At 38.9% G+C, this 27625-nt stretch overlaps 1 protein-coding gene across 2 annotated transcripts in view; it reads right to left on the minus strand.

The window, feature by feature from the left end:
* The window catches only part of ATP9B (ATPase phospholipid transporting 9B (putative)), a 527294-nt gene that overhangs the window by 13820 nt on the left and 485849 nt on the right, over positions 1-27625 (minus strand). For both annotated transcript variants that reach the window (XM_036766185.1, XM_036766193.1), the window contains exon 26: positions 25166-25274. In XM_036766185.1, coding sequence (XP_036622080.1) covers positions 25166-25274 — 109 coding nt within the window. The remainder of the gene's footprint in view (positions 1-25165; positions 25275-27625) is intronic.

The raw sequence follows: 27625 nt of genomic DNA on the forward strand, positions 1-27625 counted from the left end.
AAGAACATACACACTCAATTGGGTATCTTACCCTATAGGAAAGTAGGGGGGAAAGGGATAAGAGGGAGGATGATAGAAGGGAGGGTAGATTGGGGGATGGGGTAGTCAGAAGCAAACACTTTTGTAAAGGGACAGGGTCAAAGGAGAAAATAGAATAAATGGGGGTCAGGATAGGGTGGAGGGAAATACAGTCTTTCACAACGTGACTATTATGGAAGTATTTTGCATAATGACACATGTATAACCTACACTGAATTGCTTGCCTTCTCAGTGAGGGTGAGTCGGGAGGAAAGAAGGGAGAGAATTTGGAACTCGAAGTTTTAAAAACAAATCTTAAAAACTGTTTTTACATGCAACTGGGAAATAAGATATAGAGGCAATGGGGTATAGAAATCTATCTTGCCCTACAAGAAAGCAAGGAAAAAGGGGTGGGGGTGGGGTGATAGAAGGGAGGGCAGACTGGGGAAAGGGGTAATCAGAATGCATGCCATCTTGGGGTGGAGGGCAGGGGAGAGATGCGGAGAAAATTTGTAACTCAAAATATTGTGGAAATAAATGTTTAAAACTAAAAATAAATAAATCTAAAAAAAAGTTATAGTGGACTTTGCTGCAATGGATCTGTTATGTGAAATATTTCTATCTACGGAGAGCTACATAGATATATGTGCTATTATGTTCATTATTAACTGTAAGTATATTAGATATTTGTTGAGTTTGGCAGATCAAAACTGTATGTGTCATATCATATTCTTTAAGCATTTATTTCACTCAAAGCAACCTTTTGAATGCCTAAGAACCTCAGTGAGGGGGAGCAGACATTAGTTAGATAAACAAATGATTAGCTTTAGAATGTAAATATTATTGCACTTATAAGTTACTAGATTAGCTGGTTCACAGATATAAGTTATGACACTAACAGAGTAAAATGTGATGTAAAGAGGCAGCAATACTTAGTGGTAGTAGACTCTTCAGCATTAGCCTACTCTGCATCCAAGGAGGCCACGTCTTGGCCTGCTGCTGCTTTCAATGGCCTACCTTTTGGCTGTGACCTCTGTCCATCAGCCAACAGGAGCAGAATAAGAAAGAACCCAGAGGACTGGCCTCCCACATGAGGGACAATGTAGATATCTAAATGACCCCTGCCCAACCTTACTACTGCCAGTCTCATTTGCCCAGCTTAAGTCAAACTATTCTTCTAAGATATTTGAAGGAAACAGCAAAAGTTATTTAGTACAGCCTACATCTGAAAAAGAATACTCTGATATTTCTGATTTGTGACCATCCAAGCTAGGCCTGAAGACCTCCAATGGTGAGGAAAACAAATACTTCCACAGGCAAACCATTGCCCTTTTGGACAGCTCTAATTGTTAGGAAGTTGTTCCTTACAAGTCTTATTGGGGTTCACTGAGGAGAAGCTTCTTAAAGGAAGTATAATTTAAAGGAGGTAGAATTGTGGTATGAAACATGTGCTGGGAAACATAATTGGAAAATGAAAGGGTATCTTTTCTTCAAAAGAAAGAGATTTGATTAAGAGTGGTAGAGTAGTCTGGTGATCCTCAACTATGCAAGAGACGGATAGTTCAACATGAATAGTACTTGTGATACTCTATGTCCTATCTTAACAATATCAGAAGATGTGGTCCACAGCTGCTGGTAGGAAGGTTATTACTTTCCTTATTCTCATTCCATTTTTTTGTGAGGAGGATAGCTCTGATTAGAAAGACTTTCCTTATACTGGGCTTGAAACTGAACAATCTGCAACTTTACCTTACTGTTCATAATTTATCCTTTGGGGTCATGCAGAAAAAGTCTAAGCTCTCTCTAATAAGAGAGTCCCTCCAGAAAACTGCGATAGATATATCACCTGTTTTGGCTAAATATTCCTAGTCTCATCCAGACGACCACTGTATGGCATAATCTCCAGTCCCTTCATTCTCTCTGGACATGCTAATGTTCTTCCTAAAATCCAGACCCAAAACTGAACACAGTTCTTCAGATGTGGACTGACCAGGGAAGAGAAGAGTAGAACTCTCTCATCTGTTCCCCCTTTTCCCCTCCCTAGTGTAGCTTCTGACATGGGTATGTGGTAGGGTGGTGAAATCACAGGTTCAGAGATTTGGTGGTAGAAGGGAACTTAGAAGTTATTTAGTCTAACCTTATTTTACACAGGAGAAACATATTTCTATCCAGGTCCTCTAACTCCAAATCCAAAGTTCATTCTACTGTACAGGTACAGTCAGAGAGAACTTGTAGAAAGCGATGTCACAGATCATAATCCTCTGGAGCTTCTGTGGGTTAGGAGGTGTCCTAAACCCTTCCCTGCACTTAACCCTTCACCCACAGTGTGCTCGTACAAATCGACCAAAGCTGGATATCTGGATTCCCAATGCAACAGCAGTAACAAGACAATCATGATGCAGTAGTGCTGACTTTCTTAAATCTTTTCTATGTGAGTCAATGTTTTTAGGTACAGAGAGTGGAAGGGGCATCCTACAGGTGCAACGTGGATAAAGAATGGGTGAGTAATGGGGAAGGCCAGGATGAGGTACAGCCTTCCCTAAGGATACAGGGAAATTGTGTTTGTGATGATAGCAGGTGGGTGACCTTACTGTGGCTCAGTTAAACACAGAACCACATAAAAGTCTAGCTGGAAGGGACCCTGGAGATCATCTAGTCCAAAAGTCTTCATTTAACAGACAGGAACACTGCAACTTAGAGAAGGGGAGGAACTTATGCAAGATCACACTCTGTAAATTAATTGCAAAGCTAAAGCTTGAACCAAGGTCTTCTGATTCCAAGCCCAGGATTTCTGCTTCTTTTACTCCATGGAACAAGACCTGAATGCCCATAATGGTATTTCTGAAAGGCATAGATGATCCAGACATCTTGGCTGGGGGGGGGGGGAGGGAGAGAACAGTAGGTAATAGGAATAACCACCAGGAATAGTTTAGAGAGGGTAGATCTAGTCCGGTCTTAGAAAGGGAATCATAGATCCATCCACAACCTAGTGTAAGTAAGTTAAAAACAGGCTGAACAGAAGTGTACAGATCAAGGGAACCATAAGAAGAATATTTTTTTGGTTAGGGGGAAGGCAAGGCAATCGGGGTTAAGCAACTTGGCCAAAGTCACACAGCTAGTGTGTTAAGCGTCTGAGATCGAATTTGAACTCAGGTCCTCCTGACTCCAGGGCCAGTGCTCTACTCACTGCGTCACCGCTGCCCCAAGAATAATTTCTAAAGCTGGACTCCATTTCTTTTCACTATGCCTATGTTTGCTCTATGTCTTTGTACCTAGGTACCCTTATCTATACTAATTCTGCTTTTGGGGGGAGAGTGGGGAAAGAAGAACAAAATAAAAAACCTAAAAGCAGCATTTATTTGTGAGGCTGGCTGGCTTGTGCTGTAAGGTCATAAGGTTTGCTAAGGACAACAAAAAGTCCTTTTAAATTTATGTCCAGATGGTACAATATTATTGCCTAACAGAAAGAAAGAAGAACCACTTGCCTCTTACTACCTGTCACCCTCCAACTCAATTAAGTTCTCATGGTTCTCTATTATCTGTAAGGTCAAATATAAATTCTTATATTTGGCATTTAAAACGGACACTTCCTCTTTTTCCATTCTTCTTACATGCTGCTCTCCTCCACACACTTTATGGTTCTGCTATATTGGATTTTTTGCTTTTCCTTGCCTATGATGTTCCATCTCCCATCTCTGAGCCTTTGTACTGCTGTACTCCATACCTGGAATGTTCTTCCTTCTCCCTTTTAGCTCCTGGAATCCTTGGCTTCCTTCAAAATTGAGCTCAAGTACTACTCCTTTTCAGAAAGGCTTTCCTGGCTTTCTAATGTCATACATTCTAAGGCAATGGTTCTCAAAATGTGGTCTAGATTACATCTCAGAGGATACCTGAGACACTTTTGGGGGTATGTGACCGACATTTTCAAGGGACAGCTAATACACTAGATGACAGAATAAAGATAAAAAAGCATCAATAATGTCCCCTTCCACTTGAATAAAATTTGATAGGAATGGATACTATGTAAACCACTATGTTTACATTTTAAAAATCAAATATATAATGATGTAATAGAGGAAACCTAGCTTAATAGCAGTTCATGAAAATATATTTAGGAATTTTAGTTGATAGGGAACCGAACATGAATCAACAACGTGATACGGTTGCCATTTCAAGTGCTAACATAATCTTAGACCTAAATAGTAAGATTAAGGAATGGTGACCGTATGCTGTTTTAGGTCAGACAAACCTGAGAAGTTTGTTTAAACATAAACGTAACGATTATGTTTAAGAGGGTCACTGACAAACTGGGGAACATCCAGGAGGGTGACCAGGATGCTGAAGAGATTTCAAGTCAAATTATATGAAAATCCGCTGGTGGAATTAAGAATGATTTAAAAAGATAAAACTTGAGTGAGATCTGATAGCAATCTGTAAATATTTTAAGGACTATCATTAGGAAGAGCAATTTAAATATATTTTGTATTGTTTCAGAGGAAGAACTAGACCCAATGGGTGGAATTCAGAGGTAAGATGCACTTGCTAACAATTATAACTGTCCAAAAAATGATATAACTTATCTTATGAGAGATAGTGAGGTCTTGGATCAGTACTTCTCAAGGAAATTATATATTTTGGACTAAATGATATAGCTAAGATCTCTTCCCATTTAAGATCATATAATTCTATGATAAGCATTAATAAGTAAGGAAAGTATATTTAAAAATTACACAGACTGAAGCATCAAAGCAGCAAATTCATTTCAAATGAATAAATCGGGTGTCTCAACCAATAAAAGCTCCATACCTGTTTAAAGAATTAATATATTAGAAAATTTTAAGACACTGAAAAAACACTAGAATGCAATATGGGGAAAAATAGGATGCTTAACAAGAGATTTGTCTGAAATGGCCATTTCAAGTAGCAAGCCTCTCTTTTTTTGCTCAAGATTAATCTTGCTTGAGATCATATTGCTGACTTCTAAAGCTCTAATTTCTTCATCCTAAAGGGAAAAATTGGAATTTTTACAATTAAAATTTAGCTCTCAGATATAAGAATACAACTTGGGCTTTTCAAGAATTGGGAAACAGATACTACTCAATTTGATAGTTGAGCTTATTGTGCCAAACATCTGTATGCCTATTATAGAGGTCAGGGTCAGGTAATGTAAACACTATTTACAAAAATCCAGAATTTGTAAAAGATGCAGCTGGAGTATGAATGAATACAGTATTTAGAATTGTTATCCAAGAAGAGGCTATTGTAGAAGTTATATAGAATAAGGTCTTCCTTGTAGATATAATTTTTAAAGATCTATGTGATCACCACAGGGGATCTATACCCAAGAGCCATTGCCCTTGGTGAAGATGGATGGGGTTGCTGTGATGAGCCATTGCTCTGCAGGCACCACAGAAGGGGTTTGGGAACCCAGAACTTCCCTTTCTTTTAAACAGAAATGATTTGGAACTCTCAGCCTGTCCACATCCAGTTTGCTTTGGCTCCTGGGGGAGGGCACAGACACATGTGCAGGTTTTTGCAAGTAGTGATCTAGTTTCATTAAAAAACAAAACAAAAAATAATGATAGGTGGCATTTACATAAATACCTACTATGTGCCAGGTACCGTGCTAAGTGCTTTACACTGTATCTCATTCGATGCTCACAACCACTGTGGAAGGTTGGTACTGTGATTACCCTATTTTACAGAGGAAACTGAGGCAAATCAGGTTAAGTGACTTGCCCAAGGTCATATAGCCAGTAACATCTGAGGTAAAATTTGAATTCAGGTCTTCCTGATTCCACTGTTCTACCTGGCTGCCTTAAGTTTACATTCTAATGGGGAAAGTGAGATATAATATTTTAAATGGCTATACGTATTTACACGGTAATTTGGGAAGGATGGAAAGAACACTAATGACAAAACCAAAAGTGATAGTTCAAAGAGACAGGACAATCCTGCAACTGAAGAAAATATTAATTTTGGCCTGTAAGTTGAATACCAAATAACTTAAAAGAATTTTTGAAGGCTTGACATAATACAACTAAGCAAATAGTTTGATAATTTAACCCCAAGGTTTCTCCTGAAAGCTCGACCCATTAAATTATGACTCAGTCTTTCCATTCATAACCATGAGCTTGAGGTATTTCAGAAATATATCAGATGGCTCAGTTTACTATGAATCATTTGGCTGATTCCAGTCCCCAAATCTCAGACTACTGTGGCTTCTTATGGAAGGCTGCTAATCATCTCAGATGAATAAAGTCTTTTGTATGGTCATGAGACTTCCAGCACCTAAAAAACTAAAAGTGGTTATACTCATCATCATGAGCAGACTTTAGTAATTTAAAGTAGAGTTTGGGTTTCAGAGAAGTTACACCCAAATTGCTCTATAAAGTACTACAATGAATCATCTCCTATGAAGAATAAAAATTGCAAGATGGAAGAATAAAAAAAGTTTATATAATATTCAATTATATTTTTATATTCTATATTATTATATTCAATTATATTTTTACTTAGTTAAAAGAATGTCAGACTGGTAATGCATATACTATATAAATTCTTAGACAAAAAAACCCAACTAATACATACAAGAAATAGATTCATAGAATCATAGAGCTCAAAGGGACATTAGAGATCAGCAAGTAAAATCTCATTATTTTATAAATGAAGAGAATGAAGCCCATGGAACTGACTGGCTTGCCCAAAGTCATTAATAAATTAGTGGCAGAGCTGGCATTAGAGGTGATATCTTCATCAATCTATGATGGCATTTCCACATAGAGCCCTTTGCTTTACTGCATGATACTTTCTTTCTAAGGAAAGGTATTCTATACTCTTGTGATTTTTTTTGAACGACAATATGGCTCAAGCCACTCATTAAGTGCTTATTATATGCCAGTTAGGCCCTGTGCTAAATACTAGGGATACAAAAAAAGATAAAAACAGGGACTAGAAGTCAGAAGGGAAGTTAGGGCTCAATGATTTAATCTTTATCATATCAGTAATTTTCTGTCTCGTTTTGCATTTATTACTTGGTTTCCTTGACATAATTTTTAAAAGAACAAAATACACAATAGAAATGCTTCAAATGCACTATTTTTATAGTTTCAGTGTCCCTTAAATAATTCTTCATATTGAAATGATCATTGGGCACTAAAAATTGAGAAATGAAACAGGTACCAAAGATTACAATTGAAACAGATCTCTGTAGAACTCATGACATGTACTGTCTATTTGCTACTTTGTGAATTCTTTTGTATTTTTATACTATATTATCATTTACCTTGTTATATATTTAATGCACTCAACTCCCCAACATGTAAGCAAAATAAGGACAGGGTCTATGTGAATATATTTCATGCAGTGTTCTGTACATCATAGGCAGCCCAAATATTTATTGAATGATTGGCTAAAACCATGTCCAACCCACAGCTATTCCAATATTTATGGCAGTACAAAAGATGCAAAGGAACTTAAATTGCTCTTAAAAAAAAGGAGCTCAGAAAAATCAAACAATGTGCATTCAAAATATTTTATCCAGTTTTAGTAAGATTTTACCCAACTGAGAAGCTCAGTATTTTTACTGAGCTACTAACATTTCAGAACTGTCAGATGCCAGGAAGGAAACATTGTACTACAGAAGTAATGTTGCCAGGCTGATAAAAGTAGAGTGGCTGGGTTGGCCATGCAGAATGAAAAATTCAGGAGCAGATTTGAAGATACTGAACAATGATTCTCAGTTACTGCTCATATTAAATGAAAATGGAAGCCTAATGTCCCAAAACAGATCCAATCCAATTAAAATAGAATATGGCTTAGTGGTATTCCAACATGCTTAACTGATATTAAGTGATAGCATGGAACTTATTGACTCAGTGACTCCAGCTGGAGATGAATCAGCTACTTCATCAGAAACTTGTGACCGATTCTCCAAATATATGCTAGTTGCTGGGGTAATTTAGTACTTAACCTGCTAGCATAATTATATGGTGTCCATTAAAAAAAAGAACAGGCTGATTGGTATAGGCAGAAGCAAGGGTGGTTTTTCCTTTTACTATTGCCTCTTTTTCAATACCTGAACAGTTAACAACTGCTCACTGTATGCTATAGTTATAAGCATAGTTATATGCTAACAGTATAGTAATGAGGTGGAGTTAGGAGGAGTTGTTGTATTTCTAACTGTTTAGCCAAGACTTCCCATGTTGCTTAGGGTAGAATCTCCAAATTTTTTACATCTCAGTGAATGAAAGGTTATTCTTGCTTAACAGGGTTTTGAGACAGACTCCAACTAACATTTTAGAAGGTCCCTTTCAAAAACACAAAAGTAATCTTTATATGCCAACAATTTTTCCTTTTACTTCATGGCTACTGTACCTTATCATTTTGATGTAATCTGACTTATACAATGTATCTTGATATCAAAAAAAGAGATTTGGGACAGCCTTTTATCATAGAGGTAGCAACAGTATTGTTAGAAAACAAACAGAATGAGCACCACTTGAGAGAGGGGGCTTTTTTTGCTTTGTCTTTTTATCTCTAGTGCCTGGCATACTACTTTTCATGTAACAGACACTTAATATTTTCTTGTTGAAAGAAGGAATTCATCTGCAGTGTAGGACAGGAGAAAAACCTGAATTTAGAGTCAGGAGAGCGAGGTGTAAACCTTTGCTCTGCTCCTCACCATGTGGGTGACCCTAAGGCAAGTGATTTTTACCATCTCTGGGCCTTGGTTTCCTCACCTATTAAGTGAGAAAGAACTAGATGAACTCTAAAGTCTCTTCCAGCTCTAAATCTATGACCTGATATCACAATAGCACCTTATAAGAACTGTGTGAGGAAGGATGGGCAGGTTATCAATATCCCCATTTGCAGATAAGGAAACTTAGAGACTCAAAAGGATTACCCAAAGTTATATACCTAGTTAGAGTCTGATCTGAACTGGAACCCTAATCTGTTTTAACTCCTAATCTGTTTTTTCCCCCATTGCATTATGTTGCCCCAGTACCATGCAGGAAATGAATGAAAACTTGTTTGTTTCTGGTTATCAGTCCTAATCCTAAACATAAAGAGAGCTAGCGAAGACTTCTGATCAAAGCTTGAGGCTCAGTAAGGCTGGTCCTATAGAAAATTATAGAGTAAAGCAAACCTGTATTTAGCATTTCAGCCTCTCCTTCATCCTATTCCACAGTATTTACTTTCTCTCTTTTCACATCTCCAAGGTATCCAATATACCAACAGTCTCTTCCACACTCCTTGCTCCACTTAGGATAAGAAGTTATAAAATTCATTCACACTAAGGTCTAAGTGACTAAAATAAAAATTAAAGTGTTCCTTTATTTCTGTCTTAAAAAGGGCATAAACCAACCTTGAAGCTATAATGGAGAAAAAAATTTCAGGTTGGTGTTAGGGGCTTGAGTAAATTCTTGAAATCATATCACAAGGGCAACCACCTATTCCAATAATTCCTATCTACTACATCAACAATACGGATCCCTTGCTTAGGAACTGGCAAACCAGTGTTTAATGATTAATTTGTTAAGATGAATTAATCAGTCCTTTTCTTTACAAACTTCTACAAAAATTTTGCTGCATACTTTAGCATTGTGATTATCACAAAGTACAGGTTTAGAATATTGCACTGCATGAGAGAAGCAGCATTGGAGTTCAAGTGTGCTAATCTGAGCCCAAGTTCAACACTGACACTTAGCAGCTGTGTGACCACAGCCAAGTCACTTAATTTTTCTGAATTTGTTTCTTCATCTGCACAGTTGGTGTGGTGATCTTTTTACCTGGTAGTAGCACCATGCCCTTATGCCCTACTGAGTCATAGCATAAGAATAAATTGGAGCGACCAGGGCTAAACAGCCCAGGGCTTTGCCTGGCAATAACACCCCTTCAAGATTGTGAGCATTATCATTCATCTGCTTTCCATCCACTACTGTTCCTATGGCTAACAATCCCCACTTCCTTCCCTATACTTGCACTGCTCTAACACTGGTGACATAGGAGCAAACTATCGCCAGGCCCTCATTCTCTTCACCCCATCTAACCCTCCTTAATCCTACCGCATCTACGTCCCACTCCAAACCTGTTCTCTCCTTTAAAGCATGGGGCCCTCAGGAATTTCTGTTCATAGTGAACATATTTCCTGGACCTCTTTTTCTCACATTCCTTCCATCTATTAACCTTGTGACCCAGCTTCCCCTAGGTGATAATACATCCTTAGTCATGTTCTCTAGCACAACCTCCAAATGACTGGTCCTGGAGAAGATGCCAGAATTTTCCATGTTCCCCATTGCTACTTCCAGATTCTTCCTTTACTGCCACCACTCAGCAACCTCTCCTCCTTTCAAGTTCACTTCATTACAGTTTTAAACCCAATTCAGATAATAGTTGTTGTTGTGTACTGGCCCCAAAGTCAGTCTCCTACCTTTCCAAAGGAAAATTTGGCTCAATATCTCAACGCCTTCCACAATACTAGGGAACTTCAACATGTACAAGGATGTTCCCTGAAATTCCTCACCTCCCAATTACTATGTATTTTAAGTTCCAAGATCTGCTCCTTCACTTTATCTCAGGAATACACAGGGATGGTCACATCTTAAATCTTGCTCTCATTCACAAGTATTCCACTTTCACGATGAAAACTCTGACTAATCACAGCCTCTTATTATCCCTGCTCTCCCTATACCTCAACTTTCCTAAGCCTATTCTTCACTCACACCATACCTCGAATCCCTCCATCTCTAAGGAATCTCCAGGAATCCTGCTCTGAATTTACTTTCTTCCCTTTCTAATCTCTACCTTATATTTAGCCGATTTAACTCTTATCATCGTTGATTCTTAGATCCTTTACCCCCTTTGTCCCTTTGTTCATCCCTCACCAAATTTCAGTCCAGGATTATTCTTACCATCTGCCTTATATGCTTCTACTCGAATGTTGCTGAATGGGAGAGGAGGAAATCACACAATTGGGTTGACTGAGTACATTATAAATTCATGTTATCCAACTTCAACTACACCCTCCCTGCAGCAAGGTAATTTTTAAATTCCTCTCCCAGCTGATTCTCTCAGGCCCCACAGAACCTTCTTTTCTTTCCTTAGGTCTCCCATACCTCTACCTCTTCCCTTTCTAAGCTGCAGGCTTTACCTTTTACTATACTGAAAAAACTGAGGCCATTCAATTGTGAGCTCCCTCTTCATCTCAAAATCCCTTGATATTATTTCTCACTCCTTTTCCCATCTGACAAAGAAGTGACCTCTTATGCCAAGCCCAATGTGCATCCTTGATTCCATCTCCTCTTAGATTCTCCAGCAGATTGCATCCTCAATCATTCCCTCTTCTCTCTTTGTCTCTGTTTCTCTTTCCTTTCCAACCTCTATCTATCCACAGTTTTTTCTTAGTCCTCATCATTCTCAATTCATCTGCTACATTGGACACTGCTGACCCTCTTTTCCTCCTGGATATTCTTTCCTTTTGGGGTGTGTGTGTGCGTGTGCGTGCATGCGTATGCACATGTGCATGTCTGAACATGAATCTCTACTGGTTTTACTCTTGCATCTCTGAACACTTCTCACTCTCCTTTGCTAGCTAGCTATCCATATTACACTGCCTAACTGTGGGTATCCCTCAAGACTTTATACTGGGTCCTCTTCTCTTCTCTCTTCATACTCTCTTTGTGATCACATCAATTCTCATGTGTTTATGCCCATAACTCACAAATCTCTCTATGAATATATATATATACACAATAACACATACATGCAGATACATGCTTGTATACATGTCTGTCTGTCTACATCTCTACCCCCAAGTCTCCCTCCTAAGTTTCAGTCCAACACTAACTGCCCACTGAACATTTCCAAGTGCACGTTCTGGAGACATCTTTAATTCAATACACATAAAACTGAACTAATTTATCTTTCCTCCCAAACATTTCTATTTTTGTTGAAGACAAGGCCATCCTTCTAGTTCCCACGTTTATAACCTTGGAATTATCCTTGACTCTTAACTTTTCCTCACTTTGTATATCCAGTCAGTTGTCAGATCTTGCTATTTCTATCTATCTATATCCTGCCACATACAAACCCTTTTCTTTACTCACACAACCACCATGTTAGTTCAGGCCCTTACCACTTTTCTCTTAGATTACTGCTTCCTAATTTGTCTCCCCATCTTAAGTTTTTCCTTAATCTGGTCTATCCTACATATTGCTGCCAAAGTGTGATTTTCCTTAAGTTCAGACCAGACCATGCCAATCCCCTAAGAAATAAATTCCAGGGACTCCAGAAAAGCAACATCACTTCCAGGATTAAACAGAAACCTTGTTTAGCTTTTAAGGCCATCACAACTTGATCTAGCTTATTTTTCCAGCTTTACTGTACATTATTCTACCTCCCAAATCTGTGATCCAGACAATCTGGGGTTTTTTTTTTTGTGCCTCTCACAAAAAATTCATACATTCATCTTTAGCCTCCATGACTTCACATTATCCATCTCCCCTGTATGAAATGTATGTACTATTACCCCAACCCTGCTACTGACTCCCTCGTCTCCCAGAATCCTCTCTTCTTTCAAGATGAAGGTTTTACATGAAGCCTTTCCTGATCCCCACCTCCACCAGTCAGTGCTCTCCTTTCCAAACTGCCTTCTAGTAAACTCGGTAGGTATTAGTACTGATTCTCCTTACTTTTTTATGTTGTTATATGTGTTCTTGTCTCTCCTGTTAGAATATAAGCTTACTGTGAAAATGAATTGTTTCATTCTTGCATTTCTATCTCCAGTGCCAAGAATGGTGACTGATACTAAATAAATGCTTGTTGATTGATGCTTCCTATCTCAGAGTGCCATATAATGTGAACTTCAAAATTTTTTTTTTTGAGAAAAAGTCATTCCTTTAATTTCTTCTTTGAAATTCCATTTGGAATGAATTTTACAAAATAATTAAGAATAATCACCATTGAGAAATGTCAGAGAAAACCAGAACATACCATTTATAAATTATTTTCTCTCTCTCTCTCTCAGCTTTTAGAAACACGTATTTATTACCATGATATAGTTGGTGCTGAATCCTCCCTAGGGACCCTAATTCTGTGAGACAATCCCCCCACAAGTACCTACAGAGTCCAAAGGCAAGCAGGATCAAGCTCAGAGCATATATAGCAAAGGGGATAACAGTTCATGGAATTCCTCTTGCTAGAGTCCTCAATATAGTCTTCTTAGCTAACTTATAACTTTTTTGCTGAGATCCTTGTAGGTCCTTGAATCAATCTTTCTTCATTGCATCCAGTCTGTCCTTGCCTCTCAATGCAGATGTTGCTACCAATCACTCTTGTCCTAGGGCTATTGCTAGGATGCTAATTAAAATGTCAAAATATTCCAATCCTATAAAATTCACAAAGTTTTCCTCTAGCAGGCAAAGTATAAGGAGAAGAAGACACTCTCCTCCCTCTCTACCTCATGGATTCCTTCTGAAGGGTTGTGGCTGGAAGCTTCAATCACTAAGCTGACACATATTCAAATCTTTAATAACTCCCACAGGAGTTCCAATCTGTCCACACAGACTTTTCATGTAATTTATTTTTTTGAAATTAAGATTTTTTAAGTTTTTAGTTTGCAACACTCAGTTCCACATGATTTTGAGTTCTAGATTTTCTTCCTCTCCCTGCAGCTCCCCACTCCACCCCAGAAGGCATGGAATCTGATATATCTTCTATACATAGCTTCATCTTGTTCTTCCAGATGAATTTTGTTATTATTTTATCAAGCTCTGTAAAATAATTTTTGGTAGTTCGATTGGTATGGCACTGAATAAGTAAATTAATTTAGGTAAAATTGTCATTTTTATCATATTAGCTTGGCCTAACCATGAGCAACTGATGTTTTCCATTTATTTAGATCTGACTTTATTTGTGGGAAAAGTGTTTTGTAATTATGTTCACACAGGCCCTGGGTTTGTCTTGGCAGATAGACTCTCAAATATTTTATAGTGTCTACAATAACTTTAAATGGAATTTCCCTATCTCTTGCTGTTGGGCTTTGTTAGCAATATGTGGGAATGCCGAGGATTTGTGTGGGTTTATTTTACATCCTGCAACTTTGCTAAAGTTGTTTATTATTTCAAGAAGTTTTTTACTTGACTGTCTAGGATTCTCTAAGTAAATCATCATATCATCTGCAAAAAGTGATAATTTAGTTTCTTCTTTGCCTATTCTAATTCCTTCAATTTCTTTTTTTTCTCTTATTGCCACAGCTAACATTTCTAGTACCAAACTGAATAGTAGGGGTCATAATGGACAACCTTGTTTCACCCCTGATATTACTGGGAATGCATCTAGCTTATTCCCATTACAAATAATGCTTGTTGATGGTTTTAGGTAGATGCTATTTATAATTTTAAGGAAGGCTCCATTTATTCCTATGCTTTCTAGTGTTTTTAATAGGAATGGGTGTTGTACTTTGTCAAAGGCTTTTTCTGCATCTATTGAGATGATCATATGGTTTCTGCTAGTTTTGTTGATGATATGATCAATTATGCTGATAGTTTTCCTAATATTGAACCAGTCTTGTGTTCCTGGAATAAATCCTACCTGTTTGTAGTATTATTCTCGTAATAAGTTGCTGTAATCTTTTTGCTAATATTTTATTTCAAACTTTTGCATCAATATTCTTTAGGCAAATTGGTCTATAATTTTCTTTCTTTGTTTTGACTCTTCCTGGTTTAGGTATTAGTATCATATGTGTGTCATAAAAAGAATTTGGTAGGACTCCTTTTTCACCTATTTCCCCAAACAGTCTATAAAGTACAGGAATTAATTGTTCTTTAAAAGTTTGATAGAATTCACATGTAAAACCATCTGGCCCTGGAGATTTTTTCTAGGGAGTTCATGGATGACTTGCTCAATTTCTTTTTCTGAGATGGGGTTATTTAGGTATTTTACTTCCTCTTCTGTTAACTTGGGCAATTTATATTTTTGTAGATATTCATCCATTTCCCTAAGGTTGTCAAATTTATGGGCATACAATTGGGCAAAATAATTCCTAAGTATTGTTTTAATTCCCTCTAATTGGAGGTGAATTCAGCCTTTTCATTTTTGATACTAGTAATTTGGTTTTCTTTTTTTTTTTTAAATCAAATTGACCAAAGGTTTACCAATTTAATTTTTCTTCATAAAACCAGCTCTTAGTTTCATTTATTAATTTAATAGCTTTCTTGATTTCAATTTTATTAATCTCTCCTTTGATTTTCAGTATCTCTAATTTGGTATTTAATTGGGAATTTTTAATTTGTTCTTTTTCTAGCTTTTTCAGTTGCATGCCCAATTCACTGATCTCCTTTTTCTCTATTTTATTCATGTAAGAATTTAGAGACATAAAACTTCCCTTAAGAACTGCTTTTGCTGCATCCCATAAGTTTTGGTATGTTGTCTCATTATTGTCATTCTCTTGAACGAAATTATTAATTGTTTCTATGATTTGTTCTTTGACCCACTCATTCTTTAGGATTTGATTTGGTTTCCAATTAAGTTTTAGCCTATTTTTCCATTACAAAAATGTTTTATTGTGTCATGGTCTAAAAAGGATGCTTTGATTACTTCTGCCTTTTTGCACTGGATTGTGAGGTTTTTTTAAATTTAAATTTATTTATTTAACATATTTAGTTTTCAGCATTGATTTTCACAACAGTTTGGATTACAAATTTTCTCCCCATTTCTACCCTCCCCCCACTCCAAGATGGCATATATTCTGGTTGCCCTGTTCCCCAGTCAGCCCTCCACTCTATCACCCTCCTCCCCTCTCATCCCCTTTTCCCTTCCTTTCTTGTAGGGCAAGAGAAATATCTACGCCCCATTGCCTGTGTATTTTATTTTTTAGTTGCATGCAAAACCTTTTTTTTTATTTTTTAACATCTGTTTTTAAAACTTTGAGTTCCAAATTCTCTCCCCTCTTCCCTTCCCACCCACCCTCCCTAAGAAGTCAAGCAATTCAACCTAGGCCACATGTGTATAATTATGTATAACCCTTCCACACTACTCATGTTGTGAAAGACTAACTTCATTTTGCTCCTTCCCAACCCATCCCGCTTTATTGAATTTTCTCCCTTGACCCTGTCCCCTTTCCAAAGTGTTTGTTTTGATTACCTCCACCCCCATCTGCCCTCCCCTCTATCATCCCCCCCCCTTTTATTTTTTTTTTTTATCTGCCTCCCTCTTCTTTCCTGTGGGGTAAGATACCCAACACAGTATGTATGGTATTCCCTCCTCAGGCCAAATCTGATGAGAGCAAGGTTCACTCATTCCCCCCTCACCTGCCCTCTCCCCTCCTCCCACAGAACTGCTTCCTCTTGCCACCTTTATGCGAGATAATCCATCCCATTCTATCTTTCCCTATCTCCCTCTCTCAGTATGTTGCTCTCTTATCCCTTAATTTAATTTTATTTCTTTTAGATATCTTCCCTTCATCTTCAACTCACCCTGTGTCTGCTCTCTCTTTTATACACACACACACACACACACACACACACACACACGCATATTCCCTTCAACTACCCTAATACTCAGGTCTCATGAATTTTACCCATCATCTTTCCATGTAGGAATGTAAACAAAACAGTTCAACTTCAGTAAGTCCCTTGTGATTTCTCTTTCTTGTTTACCTTCTCAAGCTTCTCTTGCTTCTTGTGTTTGAAAGTCAAATTTTCTATTCAGCTCTGGTCTTTTCACTGAGAAAGCTTGAAAGTCCTCTATTTTATTGAAAGTCCATATTTTGCTTTGGAGCATGATACTCAAAAGTTTTGCTGGGTAGGTGATTCTAGGTTTTAATCCTAGCTCCATTGACCTCCGGAATATCGCATTCCAAGCCCTTCGATCTCTTAATGTAGAAGCTGCCAGACCTTGGGTTATTCTGATTGGGTTTTCACAATACTCAAATTGTTTCTTTCTGGCTGTTTGCAGTATTTTCTCCTTGATCTGGGAACTCTGGAATTTGGCAACATATTCCTAGGAGATTTCTTTTTGGGATCTATTTGAGGAGGCGATCGATGAATTCTTTCAATTTCTATTTTGCCCTGTGGCTCTGGAATATCAGGGCAGTTTGCCTTGATGATTTCTTGAAAGATGATATCTAGGCTCTTTTTTTTTGATCATGGCTTTCAGGTAGTCCAATAATTTTTAAATTATCTCTCCTGGATCTATTTTCCAGGTCAGTGGTTTTTCCAATGAGATATTTCACATTGTCTTCCATTTTTTCATTCCTTTGGTTCTGTCTTATAATATCCTGATTTCTCATAAAGTCACTAGCTTCCACTTGCTCCAATGTAATTTTTAAAATAGTATTTTCTTCAGTGGTCTTTTGGACCTCCTTTTCCATTTGGCTAATTCTGCCTTTCAAGGCGTTCTTCTCCTCATTGGCTTTTTGGAGCTCTTTTGCCATTTGAGTTAATCTATTTTTTAAGGTGTTGTTTTCTTCAGTGTATTTTTCAGTATTTTTTTGGGTCTCCTTTAGCAAATCATTGACTTGTTTTTCATGGTTTTCTCGCATCCTTCTCATTTCTCTTCCCAATTTTTCCTCTACTTCTCTAACTTGCTTTTCCAAATACTTTTTGAGCTCTTCCATGGCCTGGGACCAGTTCATGTTTTTCTTGGAGGCTTTTGTTGTAGGCTCTATGACTTTGTTGTCTTCTTTAGGCTGTATGTTTTGGTCTTCTTTGTCACCAAAGAAAGAATCCAAAGTCTGAGACTGAATCTGGGTGTGCTTTCGCTGCCTGGCCATATTTTGAACCAACTAACTTGACCCTTGAGTTTTTCAGTGGGTTATGACTGCTTGTAGACTAACGAGTTCTATGTTCCACGTTTGGTGGGGAGGTGCCAGCTCTGTCACACCAGCACTCCTCCTTCCCCAAGAAGCCCGGGCTGGGCTTAGATCTTTAGCAGGCTGTTCACTCCTGCTCTGATCTGCCACTTAATTCCTCCCACCAGGTGGGCCTGGGGCCGGAAGCAGCAGCAACTGTAGCTGCCCCACCTCTGCTGCCCCCGGGGCTGGAAGCCGAACCGTGAACTCCTTCCACTCCCGCAGCTTTTCCCACTAACTTTCTCTGCAGTCTTTGGTGTTTGTGGGTTGAGGAGTCTGGTAACTGCTGCAGCTCACATATTCAGGGCGCTAGGGGCCCCATCTGCCCGACTCCAAGTTTGGTTGTTCCACACCGCTCAGGCTGGGCTCTGCTCCACTCCGTTCCCAGTTCCCAGCTCCGTGTGGGATAGATCTCACCCAGAGACCATCCAGGCTGTCCTGGGCTGGAGCCCTGCTTCCCTCTGCTGTTCTGTGGGTTCTGCTGTTCTAGAATTGGTTCAGAGCCATTTTTTATAGGTTTTTGGAGGGACTCGGTGTGGAGCTCACATTAGTCCCTGCTTACCAGCTGCCATCTTGGCTCCGCCCCCGTGGATTGTGAAGTTTTTATGCCCTAGTATAATGTCAATTTTTGAGTATGTACCATGTACTGCTGAGAGCAAAATATATTCCTTTTTATCCCCATTCAGTTTTCTCCAGATGTCTATCATATCTGCCTTTTCTAAAATTCTATTCACCTCCTTAATTTCTTTCTTGTTTATTTTGAGGTTAGATTTACCAAGTTCAGAGAGGAGGAGGTTAAGGTCCCCTACTAGTATAGTTTTGGTGTCTATTTCTTTCTGTAACTCCCTTAACTTATCCTCTAAGAATGTGAATGCTATACCACTTGGTGCATATATATTAAATAATGATACTGCCTCATTGTCTATGGTGCCTTTTAGTAGGATATAGTGTCCTTCCTTACCTCTTTAATTAGATATATCTTTGCTTTTGCTTTGTCTGAGATTAGGATTGCTACCCTGCTTTTTTTTTTTTTTTTTACTTTAGCTGAAGCACAATATATTCTGCTCCAGCCTTTTACCTTTACCCTGTGTGTATTCCCCTGTTTCAAATGTGTTTCTTGTAAACAACATATTACAGGATTATGGTTTTTAATTCATTCTGCTATCCACTTCCATTTTATGGGAGAGTTCATCCCATTCACATTCACGGTTATGATTACTATCTGTGTCTTTTTCTTCATCCTATTTCCCTGCTGCTTAAGCTTTTATTTTTCCCTTTTCCCTTCCACTCCTCAACAAAGTTTTGCTTTTGACCACAGCCTTCCTCAGTTTACCCGCCTCATCTGACCTTTTTCCCCTTGCTACTTCTTTCCTACCTTCTGACCATCCCCCTCCCTTTTCTTTCCCCTTTCCCCTCCTACTGCCTGTAGGAAAAGTTTGATTTCTATACTTATCAGAGTATGTTATTCCTTTCTTGAACCAAATCCGATGAGTAAAGCTCAACTCCTGCTCTTCTCCCTCCCTTCTTTCCCTCTACTATATGTTTTTGTGCATCTTCACGTAATGTAATTTACCCTTTTCTTTTCTTTTTATTTTAGAATAGTCAGAACACACATAACATTTATTAAGTTCATCATCTTATATGGGCACGGTTTGTGGCACTCCCAAACAATTACAATACTAACACCAACGATCACTGACCACAGATTATCATAACAGATATAATATTATAATGTTATGGTATATAATTATAATACTTTATAACTTATAATAACAAAGAAAAAGTTTCAACTATTGTAAGAATGACCAAAATGTGAGCACATGCCGCTGGAAACATGTTACTGATAGACCTGTTTAATGCAGGGTTGCCACAAACCCTCGATTTGTAAATAATGTGATATCTGAAAAGCACAATAAAGCAAAACATAATAAAACAAGGCATGCATGTCATGACCTCTCTATTCTGTTACTTTTTAACATATGGTCTATTCATTTATTTTTTTGTCCTGGACTTGTGATTCATTGGTATAGGAATCCTCTACCAGTGAAACTCAGCAACTATTCTAAAACTCAGACTCTTAGATAGTAGCCTAGAGATACTGAGAGGTTAATAGCTTTAAGGTTTTCAAAGAACTTCACAAATATCTCATTTTGTTCTTAAATCAACCTTACATTATCCCCATTTCACAGATGAGAAAAATGGGGGGCAAGCATAGGTCACACAGCTAGCATATTTCTGAGACAAGATTTAAACTCAAGTCTTTCTGAGTCTAGGGCCAGAACTCTGTTCACTGAACTATCTAGCTGCCTAAGTTAAGTGACTTCCCGAGATCATCAGTCAGTATTTGTCAGAGGCAGGACTTGAACCCAGTTCTTTTCTACCCTGAGGCCAGCTTTCTATACTAAATATTTTCATTTTACATAGTCATGTCCCCTATGTACAGGGTGTTCCTAAAATCTGGACACATAGTCAAAAATGCTATTTTGAAGAAATGAATGAAATTTTCAACCATATTTGATTTAATTGGAATATTAACAAATAACATCTTCAATGTGATTTCTATCATTTGTGATGCAAAGGTTGATGTGCTTTGCAAGATTCACGTGAACTCAATGCAATAACTCCACATTGCCGTCAATTTTCCTATGCGTCCAGACTTTAGGGACACCCTGTATTTCCTAGGCCAAATCACCCAGTGCTATTTTTTTTTATTTAATATATTTAGTTTTCAGCATTGATTTTCACAAGAGTTTGAATTACAAGTTTTCTTCCCATTTCTACCCTCCTGCTCACTCCAAAATGGCATATATTCTGGTTGCCCCATTCCCCAGTCAGCCTTCCCTTCTGTCACCCCACTCCCTTCCCATCCCCTTTTCCCTTACTTTCTTGTAGGGCAAGATAAATTTCTATGCCCCACTGCCCGTGTATCTTATTTCCTAGTTGCATGCAAAAATTTTTTTTTTGTTGTTGTTTTTGAACATCTGTTTTTAAAACTTTGAGTTCTAAATTCTCTCCCCCCTTCTCTCCCCACCCAGTCTCCCTAAGAAGGCAAACAATTCAACATAGGCCACATGTGTATCATTATGTAAAACCCTTCCACAATACTCATGTTGTGAAAGACTAACTATATTTTGCTCCTTCCTAACCTAACCCCCTTTATTGAATTTTCTCCCTTGACCCTGTCCCTTTTCAAAAGTGTTTGCTTTTGATTACCTCCTCCCCCTATCTGCCCTCCCTTCTATCATCCCCACTTTTTTATCTTCTTCCTCTTTCTTTCCTGTGAGATAAGATACCCATTTGAGTGTGTATGGTATTCCCTCCTCAGATCAAATCTGATGAGAGCAAGATTCACTCATTCTCCCTCACCTGCCCCCTCTTCCCTTCCTACAGAACTGCTTTTTCTTGCCACTTTTATGTGAGGTAATTTACCCCATTCTATCTCTCCCTTTCTCCCTCTCTCAATATATTCCTCTCTCACCCCTTAATTTGATTTTATTTTTTTAGATATCCTCTCTTCATATTCAACTCACCCTGTGCCCTCTGTCTATATATATATATATATATATATGTATATAGACATATGTATATTCCCTTCAGCTACCCTAATACTGAGGTCTCATGAACCACACACATCATCTTTCCATGTAGGAATGTAAACAAAACAGTTCAACTTCAGTAAGTCCCTTGTGATTTCTCTTTCTTGTTTACCTTCTCAAGCTTCTCTTGCTTCTTGTGTTTGAAAGTCAGATTTTCTATTCAGCTCTGGTCTTTTCACTGAGAAAGCTTGAAAGTCCTCTATTTTATTGAAAATCCATATTTGGCCTTGGAGCATGATACTCAGTTTTGCTGGGTAGGTGATTCTTGGTTTTAATCCTAGCTCCATTGACCTCTGGAATATCATATTCCAAGCCCTTCCATCCCTTAATGTAGAAGCTGCTAGATCTTGTATTATTCTGATTATGTTTCCACAATACTCAAATTGTTTCTTTCTGGTTACTTGCAGTATTTTCTCCTTGACCTGGGAACTCTGGAATTTGGTGACAATATTCTTAGTTTTCTTTTTGGGATCTTTTTGAGGAGGTGATCTGTGGATTCTTTCAACTTCTATTTTGCCCTGTGGCTCTAGAATATCAGGGCAGTTCTCCTCAATAATTTCTTGAAAGATGCCAGATCTGCCACACCAGCGTTTCTCCTCCCCCAAGAACCGCCAACCCGGACTAGACTCAGATCTTAAGCAAGCTCTGCACTCCTGCTCAGATCCACCACTTAATTCCGCCTACCAGGTGGGCCTGGGGCTGGAAGCAACTGCAGCAGTAGTTCTATAGCTTCACACCCCCTCCCCACCCTGCTCCCGGGGCGGTGGCTAAACTGTGAACTCCTTTCACTCTGTCCCCAGAAGCTTTTCCCACTAACCTTCTCCATTTTCTTTGGGGTTTGTGGGTTAAGAAGTCTGGTAACTACCACAGCTCACTGATTCAGGGTACTAGGGCCTATTCTACCCGGCTCCCGGTCTGGTTGGTCCACGCATGGCCCATGCTGGGCTCTGCTCCGCTCCGCTCCCAGCTCTGTGCTGGACAGACCTTACCCAGTGACCATCCAGGCTGTCCTGGGCTGGAGCCCTGCTTCTCTCTGCTATTGTGTGGGTTCTGCAGTTCTTCTCTGTTGCCTTTGGTGTTTGTGGGTTGAGAAGTCTGGTAGCTGCCACAGCTCACTGATTCAGGATGCTAGGGCTTGTTCCACCTGGCTCCCGGTCTGGTTGGTCCACGCGTGGCTCAAACTGGGCTCTGCTCCACTCCACTCCCAGTTCCATGTGAAAGACCTTACCCAGCGCCCATCCAAGTTGTCCTGGGCTGGAGCCCTGCTTCCCTCTGCTATTTTGTTGGTTCTGCAGTTCTAGAATTTGTTCAGAGCCATTTTTTATAGGTTTTTGGAGGGACCTGGTGGGGAGCTCACGCAAGTCCCTGCTTTCCAGCCGCCATCTTCAATTTACCCTTTTTTACTACCTCCTTACCTCTTCTCCCAGAGCCATCCCCTTATATCTCTTGATTGTGTTTTTTATCATTATATCAGTTATTTTATACTGACACCAATAGTCTATGTATATCCCTTTCAAATGTCATTAACTGTACTATTCTCAAGACATATATATATAAAACACATATATAAAACAATATAATCCTATATAAGGATGTAAATAATTTGCCTTATTAACAAGGGTTTTTCCCCCCTGTTTACCTTTTTATGTCTCTCTTGAGTTTTGTATTTGAAGATCAAATCTTCCATTGAGCTCTGATCAGGAAGGTCTGGAATTCCCTTATTTCATTGAATGTCTATCTCCTTGCCTGAAAAATTACGCTCACTTTTTACTGGGTAGCTGATCCTTGGTTGTAGTCCAAGCTCCTTTGCCTTTCAGATTATCATATTCCAATTTCTGTCATTTAATGTAGAAGCTGATAGATCCTGTATGATCCAGACTGTAGTTCCATGATATCTGAATTGTTTCTTTCTAGCCGCTTGCAGTATTTTCTCCTTGACCTGATAATTCTGGAATTTGGCTATAATATTTTTTGGAGTTTTCAATTTTGGATCTCTTTCAGGGGGTGAACAGTGGATTCTTTCAATGACGATTTTACCTTCTGGTTCTAGGACCTCAGGGTAGTTATCCTCGATGATTTCTTGGAAGATACTGTCCAGGCTCTTTTCGTCGTGGCTTTCCGGTAGACCAATAATGCTTAGATTGTCTCTCCTGGATCTGTTTTCCAGGTCAGTTGTTTTTTCCAATCGGATGTTTCACATTTTCTTCCATATTTTCATTCTTTAGATTTTGTTTGACTGATTCTTGATGTCTTATAGAGTCATTAGCTTCTACTTGCCCAATTCTAATTTTTAATGTATTGTTTTCTTCCTTTAGCTTCTCTATCTTCTTTTCTATTTTGTTGATTTTACTTTTCAATGAGACATTCTCTCCATTTCTATTCTGAATCTCCTTAACCATTTCACCAATTTTACTTTTTAAAAGTTTGTTTTCATCAGTTAATTTTTTTTCCATTTTTTCTTTTATCTCTCTAATTTGGTTTTTAAAGTGCTCCTTGAGTTCTTCCAGGAATGCTTTTTGGGCTGGAGACCAATTCACATTCCCTTTTGAGGTTTCAGATGTGAGTATAGTGTCCACGCTGTCCTCTTTTGAATTGGTATTTTGATCTTCCCTGTCTCCATAATAGGAATCAAGGTTCTTTGGCTTTTTAGGGTACTTTTTCATGGTGTTTTTTTTCCTCCTGGCTTTTAAAGTGGATCTCTGCTTCTGGGGCTCAGGGGGCTCTGTGGGCCTGCTCACTGGCTTTGTGTGCTATGGCCTCTGGTTTCGTGAGGTGTGGGGGAAAGGTGTTCTGGCTGCTGGAAGTCTCTTCTTCCCCGGGACTGCTCTATAGCACAGGTGGTCTTAGCTGTTGTCTGTGCTGGTGTCTGCCACTTCCCCTGGCTATGCAAAGGCACGTCTGGGATCCTGGTGTTGATGTTTGCTCGCTCCACACCCCGGGGGGCTCAGTAATTCTGGCTGTTCTGCTGAGGTGGGGCCTGCTGGCACACCTCTCTTCTTGCACTAGTCTTCTTCTGCATCACAAGAAGGGCCCTTTCCCCAACTTCTCTTGCTAAAAGGCTACTAAGCCCCACTTCTGGCTCCTGTGTTTCTCCCAAGGGAGTATTCTCTGGGTGAGGAAGGGAGAGACAATTCACCTGGCCATCATGGCTTCCAGAATTTCAAGAAGGTGAGTTTCAAACCTTTAGGCTGGGGGCCTTTGGGGTAGTTGCTCCCGTGGCTGCAGGCTCTGCACTGGTGTCTCCCGTAGCTCCGACAGACTCCCGTTCTGGGCTGAGAGGCTTGGGGCTCTATTGCTGCCCTGGGCCTGCTCTTATTTCCGTGTTTTGCTTGCCCAGCACTCTCCCAGACTGGCGTGCTTGCTGGGTTCCTCTGCTGTTCCTAGTTGGTGTGATCTGGTGCTGTTCCGCATGCCTGGTGCTCCTGCTCCACTCAAGTCTACTAGTGGCTTCTAATTTTCTCAGATCTGCTCAGATTCACTTTTTTACATGTATCTGACAGAATTTGTGTGACAGCTCCAGTAGTTCCCTCCTTTCACAGTGCCGTCTTGGCTCTGCTCCTATGTAAATTTATTTTCATCCACCAACTTGGCACATTTCTTTATTTTGGAAACATTTTTTAAAAGCCCAAGAATATATCTGTGGCCTTCAGAATCATCAAAAAAAATATACCTTCCCTTGATCCCTTATGCATAGTCTTACCTTTGTTAGATCTTTGTAAAGCTCTGGATATAGCAATGCCATTTCTGGTTTCACATCCTGATCCAACACTAAAGAGAATACTGGAAACATTGTATAGATTGTTGCATACCTTAAAAAGCAAAGACATAAGAAATGTGAAATTTCACAAAGCAGTTTATGAAATTTCTATTGCATGGTTACTGAAATAAATTTAGTGTCATTGCACATGACATAAACACTTAGGCTATAATTGACAATATTAATAAACACTGAAAAATATGTCTCAAAGCTCACAATATGACTAATAGGCTGCCAATATTACTAACATCTCATTCCTTTATTATGCCATTTTTAAGTGTAAGAAATCTTGCAGACTAGTGACACATCTTGACAGGTCACTGAACTAATAGAAATAACGATCGTAATAACAACAACATTTATTTGTTACTGACTATGTTCCAGGCACTGTGCTAAGTCAGTACTTTTATATTCATTATTTCGTTTGATCCTCAGAACCACCTTCAGAGGCAGGTGCTATTGTTAACCCCATTTTATTATCCCCAGTTGAGGAACCTGAGGCAAACAGAGGTAAAGTGAGTTGCCCAGGGCTGCAAAGCTAGGGATTGTAAGGTTAGATTCGAACTCAGGTCTTCCTGACTCTAGGCCCAGTGCTCTTTCCACCATACCGTAGTCTAGTTGTCCCATATCTAATCACATCATCTGATTCTGCTCCCAAATTTACACGAGATGAATGCTCTCTTGGGCATACTGAATATGCCCTATATGGATGTTAAAGCATTGTTCTTAGAGAGGACGATGACACCAGGGAGGTGATGCCAGGACATGCAAGTGAACTGGATTGAAGTGAGGGAGCGTTGGCAAGATATTGATCAGGGCAACTGGAGATGGCCCTGGATACAGTGGGAGACCTTGACCTTTTTGAGCTAACGTATTTAACAGGTCTCAGTTTGACTTAGGCAACACCCATTCAGTGACTAAAGGTAGGCAAGAAATGAGGCAGGGAATAGCCTCATAATAACCTAGTCAAAAAAAAAAAAAGAGGAGCAATCTGGAAGGGAAAGACCCTCTGGATTTCTGGCCAAAACAGAACGAACTGCTATTTACGTTCACTTGGAGCTAATCAGGGCCCGAACAATGACCTAGGACCTATTGTGGCCAATCAGTGAGAGTCAGATTGATTTGAGCTCAAGGCATGGTCCTTAAGAAATCTAAGATATCTAAGCTGGGATTCATTTCTTTGGGCAGAGCGCCCTTGGGTAAAGATGTGATACCCTATGGGGACCCAGGGAAGTAAGGAAGGAAAGAAGACATTAATAACTGCCTATAGACTGCCACCTACCTTCTAGCCTGGAAAAACGAACAAGAATGCCCAAAGTAAGCTGACAGAGGGATGTCGACTGTGGCTTGGCCACTTTTACTCACAACGCTGCTCAGAGTGGTCACTATGCTCTCTCTGTTTCCTGGCGATTATCTTTCGCTTATTCCTGTCTCTCCTCTGGAGACAGGAAGTCCAATGATTGCTATTGATTTGGCAGATCCAGTATTAGAACTTACTCGTTTTCCTACTAATTTCTCTTGGATCGACAAAGTAACAACAGCATCAAAAGCAACAAAACTCTAGGAGGTGCTCAGGCTAAGGCCTGACTTTTTCTAAATCATTGCGGAAAATGCTGTGTGGAGCTGAAATGAAAGCTTTGTTGATAAGATGATACCTTTTTAAAAAATGCCACTAGGTCTCAATTAGTGAAAATCATGAATGCTATAAAGTGGTCACGTATATTTGAATTTATACTATTCGAAGTTATAATCATGTATACTATTGGTATTTGGCTCTAGCCCAATGGAAATACACAGTGAGAATTTGAACATACACTACTATTTCTCAGGATTAATTATCCACATTAATCTGAACCTAGCTAATATCACTTTCATTTTGTTTCTATGAACAATGTTATGGAAAGTTATTAAAATGGTCTAGTATAATTGTGTTTCACCAAATCTCTTGGTTGCTTGCTATTTTTTCTCTAGGTAACTATAAGTTGCTTCGAGATTTATTCTAGTACCTTTCCATACACTGAAGATAAATTTGCTGGCCTATAGTTAGATTTTTCTCCCTTTCCCTCATTATTCTCTCTCCTCAACATTTAAAGACTTCTTTCCCCTTTAACTTTCTCAATCTTATCCTTACACATTAGTGTTATTTCTTTGTATTCATGGGCTGATGTTTTAAAGACCACTGGCAAAGTTGATTTAAAGATACTTTCAAAGCAAATTTTAAGGCTTCTCAGGTCACAAGCTGTAGAGAAGTATCATACATTAAATTGTTATAATAAAAGCACTTTTTAAATCTATATTTTATTAGCATTATCAGAGAGAGGGTAGGTTCCCACATTCAATCATAATTTCACTATCTTAAATAATCATGATTCCTAAATTAAGAAGTAATTGTGTCTGTCTATA

Source organism: Trichosurus vulpecula, chromosome 1, assembly GCF_011100635.1.
Source record: "Trichosurus vulpecula isolate mTriVul1 chromosome 1, mTriVul1.pri, whole genome shotgun sequence".
NCBI lineage: Eukaryota > Metazoa > Chordata > Mammalia > Diprotodontia > Phalangeridae > Trichosurus > Trichosurus vulpecula.